Below are 10,296 nucleotides of genomic sequence, written 5' to 3' on the forward strand. Positions count from 1 at the left end.
ACCCACCCAGATACAGAAACACAGAGCGAATGAATGAAGATATTTACGCTTAATCATCTCAACTCAACCCAATAAACATATGCTATTGTGAGTTGGTGAGACACAGGTGAGCCAGTAACTTGGTAGTGAGCTGTCTTCCAAATCACGTCGGCTAAGAACCTGCCTACATTCCACAGTTTAAGTTATGGCGGCAGCCGTAACAAGTTATTTCTGATCGAGATGGCTTCAACGATTCAGTTACCTGCTGACTTTGGAACGGATTGGTTGTGTGTGCTCGTCGCAAATTATTTAGAAAAACAAGAAGTGTAATGGATTGAAAAGATCTCAAACGACACACGTATACATACACAAGTACAAAGTTGTATACGTACATAAATAAAGCAAATATTGGTCAGTGAATGAAAGAATTCTATGTGTGAATATTAGTAAAATATTAATATTACTTTTCTGTAACAACCACATTCATGTATGGAAATAAATATTCGTTCTTAAAAACGCACACAAATAAGCGTAGTGAAATCGGTAAAATACACCAAAAGCGTCAATCCACACGAAAAGAAACTATATAATCGGCCGGCTTAAATTTAAACATAAAAAGGAAATCTCCGTTTTGGAGCACATTTCCTCATATAATCCCACGATATTCTTGGTTTACAGCACAAAGGTGTAACGGTGAAGTCTATACATATTTAATAACGAATCGATTCAGTAGAATTTTTTTCTAGTAAATACATAGAAATATGCTATCGCACCTTAACTGAACAACAACGAACGAAAATTTAACTTCGTGGCAGTGGCTCATGCTATCGGAGCGATCTCACTAGTTTTCTGTGTATTGGTGTTGATCAAGTATGTATATTTATGCCCTGCTGTGACCTGATCTCATGTGTAAATACATAGTTTTATAGCTTGCAATTCTATTGTTTTCGTTTTTATTTTTATCCCACCTTTTTAGATAAATAAAAAATATGAAATTATGGAGGTTAAAATTATTGAACATTTCAATTTCTATGATTAAATAACTAACGAAGTATATAGACCATCAAATTCTTAATAATCTGAGTGACCATAATTGTGTTTTTTACAATAAAGCTGCAACTTAGAAATTCGTTTGTCCACAACCTAACTATATTTGGATTTATCTAAATAATCATCGAATAGCAGCTCAACCGTTAATCATGCGCAATAAATATTAGCGTACAAATGAACAGGTTCCGCTTCTTCAATGCCTTCTAGAAAAGCAGTGGCCACCAGCGACATCTAAATTGCAGTAACAGTTAACAGCTATATGCGCGTAAAAGTAAATAAAAGCGTATTAAAAAGGTCTACAATATTTAGAAACATAACTTGGCTATTACTATTACACTATTGAAATGTGCCCAACAAATAATCATTCTTGTATATGTGTTCGTAGTTATATTTCATTAACCTCATCTTAGGGCAAGCTAAATAAAAATATTACAAAGAGAGCGCTAAAGAGAGGTAGCAAAAGAGCAGGTGCTTCGTTTGTGAAACTCTAGTAGGAGAGGGTGGAGAAAGCTCTGTTTATCGGATTTAAAATGCGTCAATAGCTAATATGATTTATTTAATAGATTTGCAATAACATTAGTAAAAAAAAGGTCTTCCTTCGCTTCGGTTTATCTTCTTATTGTTATCAAATACCCATTCTTTTTATCACTTTTAAATTTTTAGCTTTTAACTTTTTTAGACGCTGTCGCAGTATAAAAGTCAAGTAATTGGTACTTCTATGATCCGAGTGTGATCACTATTTAACCGATTAACACCAATATGCGTGAGTATCAGCTACTTTACGGTGTAGCAAATTGTTGACCAATTATCAGTGACAGTTGTACTCATTGACTGAAAAGACAACAACACCGATCGAATGTTTTGCATTAAACGCAACATTGAGCGAAGATATATGGACAGAGAAATCGCAAAGGGCAACAAACTGTAGGCAGCTAATGCGCTGGCACATACAGAAGACAGATAAGGCTCGCGCTGTTACGCCGTCACTGTCTTTACCAACTTTCTTGCTTCCGTTGCGGCTATATTTATAATAGACTACCATACCATCTGCGGAACGGTAAATCAATTTGATGAGCAATCGGTATTGCTTGAATATAACACACTGAAGGTTTGAGGTCTGACAAAAAAAAAATTACAAGGCGCGTACCTTTTATTTTTGACTCATAACAAGGCATGTAGTTTCTGGGATAAAGCTTTTCAGACAATTTTTTACTATACTTATTTTATGTTATCGTATACCTTAACAGAGGCCTCTAAATTAGTAATTGGTTGTTTTAGAGTACTGTTATTGGCTGCTTTTTGAGTATTTCCATGTTTATTAAGTCGGGGTTACATATGGTCGCACTGAAATTTGTGACCCACTTTTCAGATTTTCTCTCATTGCTGTTCATCGATTCTCGATTTTTTATTTTGCTTCTATGTGTTTGCATTCGGTTTGAAATTTTAAAACCATAAAACAGATATTTGAATGGTTTTTTTGAAATACATAAAGAGTTCAATTCCACCGGTGCCTGGCAAGTTTGCATTACTCTTAATAATGCTAATCATCTCTTTTTAAGCTGTTTATCACGTATTTCTTAGCAGGTGCAAATAATTTCAATTCAATTATATTTGAGAAACTACAAGGGTATTTCATGCGGCCACGCAGCAGTTAACAATTAATATGGACTTCGAGAAAAAAGTGTATTGATTTTACTTTGCCCCGTCACCGTCGCGTGTTGAACTAAGCGTTAATAGCTGGTGTGCACTCAAGTGTTACTGAGTTAAAAACGATTAGCAACTTATGCCAATCTGATTCAGTGCCCAATGTCTAATTTCAGACAAGCAGAATGCACCAATGGCAATAACATTCAATTCGGATGTTTCATTAAGATTTTTTTCTTTTTTTATTTTTGTATATTTTTCATAAAACTTTTGTGTACCTATGTACATAAATATATACGTTTTGTTTTATTTTTGCATTATATGAATAGTTGGCACAAAAGCTAAGCAATGCACGAAGGTCTGCGGGCATGCAACAAATGAAACTGACTGCAAAATGAATTAATTCACTTTCTTTGTGCACGCGCCTTTTCTAAATGGTTATTTGACGTTAACTTGGGACGTTGCCCCGCAATGTTCACTATGAATGAAATACCAAAGTACAGGTGGATAAAGTAAATGGAATATATGTGGAAAAACTTCACATTTGAAAACTACGAATTTCCTTCTGAACACGACCATATAATTAACTCTTTAGTACATACTTGGTAGATTCTTGCCTTGAGCTTTTGTCATGCTTTATTTTTAGGTGGGGCATACAGTAAATAATTAACAATATTCGGCAGATGCAGACAAAATACGCCTTCGCCGCTCCCACTTTTATTACCAAACTTTAAGTTATGTTTGAATTACTATCTCAAAACTAGCTGCTTTTTGGAATTCAATACAATATTTGCTATACAAAGTGTACTTAAGGTTATATCAATGTGATTTCTTGATTCACACAATATATTAATAATATTAGTAAATATTTACTTTAAAACCATATTTCATTTTCTGATCTATTCTTTGCCAACATCAAGTGCTGATATTTTTGCTTTGGAATGCGGTCGAACAACAATGTTAAACGGTGATGTTCAATGGTGGCGCTCCCAGTTGAAGCAAAACCAACTCTCTGCGTCGCCCGAAAATATCCTCTCTTCAAACACACCACTTGTATCATTGTATTGTACCAAGTAGTTTACATAGCTGCTGTTCAAAGAGCATTTAACACTCAAATTTCAGCTGCTCATAAAAACAAGTTCTGCACCGATTCCGGCTTTACTCTGTCCGAAGATCGGTATGCATACGGTTAGACTACGTGAACTCGAAAATCTGCCAGTTTGCATTCTTAATATACGAGTGAAGGCATTTGACAAACATTTTTCGGTGTTTTGTTATCTAAGCACGATTTAACGCAGTGAAATGTGTAAAACCTACTTCCACAATTAACTCGAACCCAAACAGGTGAAAGTTTTTTATATCTCGATTTCTTGCTCATTGGTTTAAAGTGTTTGTCGAGGTCAGTGGTAGCTCTGATCACTGTTTAAAAAGAGTGTTAAAAGAGACAGAAATTAAATTGGAATAAACGATCTAATGAACTACGAGTGAGTGTGGAATATTAAAGAAGTCAGTGAGATTGCTGTTTAATTTCACTTGACAATAAATTGTATATACACAACTCTAACTGATAATGGGAATAAAAAAGGTCGGGAAGTTTGTGTCTTCAGTCTATTGATTTCTACAAACAGGCGCAAAAATAAATATATAGTGTGCATTAAGTTAAATGTAAATATGATCAAACAATTAATTCGGCGCAATATTAATTATTGCTGATTCAATGATTGAACTGCACCCATTTTGTGGTATATACTATATATGTCGTACCGCCTCCGATAAATATTCCAGCCCACAACACGAAATAATGGATCCACTCGGTGGGTGTCACTAGCAAAGGTGCATCATACATATCTATAAAATATTGAAGTTTGCCTATATCGCTAAGCAATGAATGCCCACACATATAAAAACATTCGTTTTTTTTCTCTTTGCTGTTTTGCAAACTTTTAAAAAGAATCTACCGAATTATAATTCAAATGAATGAATTTTTTTATGTGTATGTGCCAGTGGTGAACAATTGACGATGCGTAGGGTGACGGTGAAAGTGTGTAAATAGTGTGAAAGGTGTCAAAGCGACGTGAGAAGGTTTGTTTATTGGCTGGTTAACGATGGATTTAAGACGGATTTTTGTTAGCAATGTACGCGTTTGTACAAAAAAACCGTTGACTCATTGAAATATGAGTAAACAGAAATTAACCGCCCAACATGCGTTTGATTATTTTTAGAAAACATTTTACAAATATTTATATGTATATCAAAATTTTTTAAATTATTTTTAAAACCGTTCCTTTCAGAAATGCTTATGTTAATAAAATTTAATAAATTAACATAAAAAAGGAAATTTCTACTGAATACCTAAAAGACGACTTGGACATTTACTCAGGGGCTAACGCAGATATTTGGGGCAAATGGATTGGGTGGAAGGTGATTTGGTGTGGTTTGACCCCGGTGTGGGGCATCCTATACCAGGCGAAATACAAGAGGTACATCGTGCTGCTCAAGTAATTGTTGTACAGGCGCTCATCAAAGGAAAGGTTAGTAAATATAGTATATAAACGATCAGTAAATATCCATAACATTCAATGGTATAACATCGTACAGAACAAATTAATTTTTTTAGCAAATGTGAAAACAAAAATACCTGGACCTAATCATACAGAAGTTTGATATTTGTTTTGTTTATATGCTCTGAATCAAAGAGACTTCAACAGTGCAACAGAGTTGCTGTGAATGAGCAATACCGCCGAAGACCGAAGCAAAATCAAAACATCAAATCCAATCTGTATAGCGAAGAACTCTTAGCCGCAATACCGGAATGCTCAACACAGCACAACACGTTTCTTGGCCACATCTTGGTCAGCACTGTTAATATGTATATAGTTTTGTTATACATTTTATCTAGCAAGAGTGCAGTGTAGTGCGCTGTGGAGAGTAGTTGCATGGCATCTTCAGCTGGACAATTGCCGATGTCTCTTTCAAGCTAATAACAGTCCACTCCACTGACTGACATTGCAAAGTGTAGACATGTAGTTTTCACACGGCGTCTGTTTTCTATAATTTTTTTAAGAAATAGTTTCACACAGAAGTTTCGATATTTTGCAAATAAGCATGCGTATTGTGCGTTTTCATCTAGAACCATGGCAGCGGTGCGGTTCCATCACACCCAGCCCGGCTCCATCGCCGTCAATTGCGATTTTATCGCCTCACATACAGCGTCGTCAGCGGCCACCAAGTGTTGAGAATGTTCCTTCTACAAACACTCAAATTGCGTTAGTGCACTTAAAGCAACGGCACGATAAGGAACGCAAAGCAAAAAATCGTTATCCGCAGTCTGTGAAAAAGCTTTCGACAATTTGCAGCGATGTCATAGCAAAACACGTTCGTAACTGTTGAATACCCAAAACATTACACATACATATTGTATGTCTATTTATACACACGATGCAAAACTAGTTTTCAAGCAGCTTACAATAACAATATATATAAGTTTAATCATACTATTCCTGTTTTCTTCTTTAGGCCCAGACATTTGCACTGCAACCAGGCGAGGGTAATTTACGACCGCGACAAGATCTTGGAAGTAGTGGTGTAGATGATATGACAATGCTGGAGGATCTACACGAAGCTTCATTGCTATGGAACTTACGTCTGCGCTATGATAAAGGCCTCATTTATACCTTTGCTGGAAGCATTTTAATTGCTGTTAATCCATATAAAATGTTTCCCGATTCTTATGGACTAGAGGTAGCTAAGAAATACGCTGGAAAACCTTTGGGCACAATGCCACCACACTTGTTTGCCGTAGGCGCAGCTGCACATGCAGCATTACCATCACCACAGGTAGTAGTAATATCTGGAGAATCTGGTTCAGGAAAGACAGAGTCAACTAAATTAGTAATGCAATATTTGGCTGCTGTAGTACCGGGTGGTGGTTCGGCATCAGCTGTCATTGCTGAACAGATACTTGAGGCAGCTCCACTGCTGGAGGCGTTTGGTAATGCTCGTACAGCTCGCAATGATAACAGTTCCCGATTTGGGAAATACCTTGAGGTTTACTTTAAAAATGGAGCAATTGTTGGTGCAAAAATTACGCAATACCTATTGGAAAAGTCGCGTATTGTGACACAGGCGCCTGGAGAGAGAAATTATCACGTTTTTTATGAGATGCTTGGTGGGTTGTCGGAGACTGAGCGGACGAAATATGGTCTGCTTGAAGCTGATAAATATTTTTACTTAAATCAAGGTGCTACAGATTGCGCACCCGGACGAGTGGATTGGGACTCGCTTCAAAGCGCCATGCAAGTCTTAGGCGTTTCAGAAGGTGAGCGCGAGGGGATTATTCGAGTACTGGCATCGGTGCTACATTTGGGAAATGTGTATTTTCACCGTCGCCAACTACGTCACGGTCAAGAAGGCGTGGAAGTTGGTTCTGATGCTGAAATCAAATGGGCGGCACATTTGTTGCATATATCTGCCGATGGACTTCACAGAGCACTAACTAGTCGAATTACCGAGGCTCGATCGGAACGTTTGCATACTCCCCTTGGTATTGATCAGGCGCTAGATTCACGAGACGCTTTTGCTAAAGCATTATATGCTGGGCTTTTTAATTGGTTGGTATCGCGTATAAACTCTATAGTACAAAAAGGTGGTACCCATGACGCTCATCGCATATCAATTTTGGATATATTTGGCTTTGAAGATCTTGTCGAGAATTCATTTGAACAGTTATGTATAAATTATGCCAATGAAAATCTTCAATTATATTTCAATAAACATGTTTTTAAACTGGAACAAGCTGAATATTCTCGCGAACGACTTGAGTGGACACCACTTACATGGGACGACAATTTACCAGTCATTCATTTGCTGGCTAAAAAACCGGTTGGAATATTTCACTTACTAGATGATGAATCCAATTTTCCTCGTGCAACAGATATGAGTTTCTTAGAGAAGTGTCACTATAACCATGCCCTTAATGAATTATATTCTCGACCACGAATAGGTGCCCAAGAATTCGGTATAACACATTACGCAGGCCAAGTATGGTATTGCGTTGATGGATTTCTAGATAAAAACCGAGATGCTTTGCGAAGTGATGTTTTAGAACTGTTGGGATCGAGCAAATTGCAGTTAGTAGTTGAATTAACAAAGCAATTGCGAGCTCAACGTGACTCCGGCAAAACTCTTCCAAAGGGAAGTAATGGTCGGTTTGTAACAATGAAACCACGTACACCCACAGTTGCGGCGAGATTCTCCGACTCACTGCAGCAGCTTCTTCAATCAATGGGACGTTGCAATCCTTGGTTCGTGCGCTGCATCAAACCGAATAACGAAAAACATGCATTAAAGATGGATATGCCCTGTGTTCTACAACAATTACGTTATTTAGGTATGCTTGATACTATTCAAATTAGGCAAAAGGGTTATCCAGTTCGTTTGAAATTTCAACACTTTGTTGAAAGGTATCGCCACCTTCTACGTACGCCACTTCCTCGTGGTACACCATATCGTGAATTGTGTCGCATTTTACTAGAATCTCTTCCACGTACCGGTATAGAAGGACCCGATTTCCAACTAGGTGCCACCCGCGTATTTCTACGAGAAGCCCTTCATCGTCTGTTAGAAAGTGGCCGTTCAGATCGTCTCAAGTCAGCAGCAGTTATTATTCAAAAGAATGTTCGCGGCATGTTAGTACGGCGCCATATGTTCCGCAAAAAGAACGCTGCTATAAAGATTCAATCAACTTGGCGTGGACATCGTGAATCGAACAAATATTCACAGCTTAAAAAGAGTGTAATTCAGGCTCAGTCCTTATGGCGAGGCAAGATGGATCGGAAGAGAGTTGCTAAACTTAAGGCTGATTATAAACGACGATTGGAAATGCAAAAAGCACAGAAAGAACGAGAAGCCAAAAAACTGGCCAGAGAGCATATTGAGCGAAGCCAAGTAGCTTATTTGGACATACCAGCGGAACTAGCTTTTATTTATTCAAAGATAGACGGTTGGACTCCTGTGCATGGCGATCGCCATCTTGTTAAAGTAGTTGGCACCGTACCAGGGCCACCTGTAGCAGGAGATTTGCCAAAGGATCTGGATCAATTCTCTTTTGGTAAATTCAGCTCCGTATATTGCAATGGTATGCGTTTATCACCACGACGAGAACCGATTGCAACACCGTTTCTCACAAGGGCTGCTTCGCGAGACCAAGATTTTCAAGATTCTTTGGCGGTATTTAAATTGATCCTTCGATGGACAAATGATAAAACTTTAGATGGAAATAAAGAAAAAGTTCTCTCAGATTATATTGTACACAAAGGATTATCCTCTCGCGGACTACGAGATGAGATATTGGTTCAGCTATGTAATCAAGTTTATAACGCAGAGGAGTCCAACTACCAACGTATATGGCAATTGATGGCGCACTGTTTATCATGCTTTCAACCTGGTCCTGCATTTAGTAAATATTTGATGAAATTCATAATGGACAATGCACCGTCATCAATGAAGGAACTCCTTTTGAAAAAAATCTTACGTAATTCAAATAATACGCAGGCAAATGCTTGTCGAAATTTTGTACCATCGTGGGTTGAATGGCGAGCTATCTCAAAATTGTCGGATATCGCAGTGTCTTTGACGATGGCAGACGATACTTCTCAAACTGTCGCAATTGATTCATGGACCACTTGTGAAGAAGCAGCCTCACTGGCTATATCTACTCTCGGGATATCAAATCGTGGATGGACAGTCGTCTTAGATGATGGAAAGTTGATCACTGATTCATGTGGTTTGGATTACGTTTTAGATTTAATATCAGAAAAAGAATTGTGTCCAGCCTTCCCTGCTGTTCGAAGTGATCTTTTTAAAACTGGTGCTAAGTTTGTGCGAACAAATATGCCTGAATCCGAGTCAAATAGCCCTAAGAGGCCGCAAATTCCACCTCCAGAACCTCCAAAAGCTAAACATAGTACATCGAAAGAATCCCCTATCGCCGAGCCTAAAATAGAACAGCCAGTTAGGAAAACATCAAGAGATTTGCTGTCACGAAGCTCCGTACTTAATGAAAGATATTTTGACCAAGAAAAAAATAGATCAAAATCATTAGATGATCTACTAGCCGGAGATGTTGCTGATCTTGACCGAACTCCTGAATCTGAACCCTTAACAAATCTTGGTCTATCTGAAAGTCGACTAAATGATAGGTATCACTCTGCAGAGCGTTTGACGCCTATGGGAAAAGAAACTGGTCCTCGCTATCAAAAATCGCAACATGCTGGGCGTCGATCGCATGCTGGTTCTCACTCTAGCAAATTCATGGAAAAATCCGAGTATGCAACTCGTTCGTCAGCAATGTCAGACACAAGTGAAGCGCCATCGTTGGCTTCGCACGTTCGTCGCGTACGTGTGCCATCCCAAGCTTCAGATGTCGATCAATTTCTTGATGATTTATTTAGTCCTGTACTAGATGGATCTTTGGATGAATTATCAGATGCAAGATCGTTAGCAGCAAGCATACGAGGAGGCGGAGAGAAACAGTTAGAGAATACTAAAAACTCAACTGATATTTACGAATTTTTAGAAGCTCCAAACACTCTTCAATCTACTTCTGTAGACCTTTTTACAAAT

The 10,296-nt window shown here is 38.1% G+C and overlaps 1 protein-coding gene across 2 annotated transcripts in view; it reads left to right on the forward strand.

The window, feature by feature from the left end:
* Window positions 1-145: 145 nt before the first annotated feature.
* The window catches only part of LOC108975684 (unconventional myosin-XV), a gene marked incomplete in the record, with an annotated part of 20,533 nt that continues 10,382 nt past the window's right edge, over window positions 146-10,296 (forward strand). The window contains 3 exon segments of one of the 2 annotated variants that reach the window (XM_018944374.1): window positions 146-849; window positions 4,965-5,204; window positions 6,190-10,296. In XM_018944374.1, coding sequence (XP_018799919.1) covers window positions 5,079-5,204; window positions 6,190-10,296 — 4,233 coding nt within the window. 2 annotated transcript variants of the gene reach the window in all.

This window comes from Bactrocera latifrons, unplaced genomic scaffold (assembly GCF_001853355.1).
Source record: "Bactrocera latifrons isolate USDA-ARS-PBARC rearing strain unplaced genomic scaffold, ASM185335v1 scaffold_68, whole genome shotgun sequence".
In the NCBI taxonomy this organism is placed as follows: domain Eukaryota; kingdom Metazoa; phylum Arthropoda; class Insecta; order Diptera; family Tephritidae; genus Bactrocera; species Bactrocera latifrons.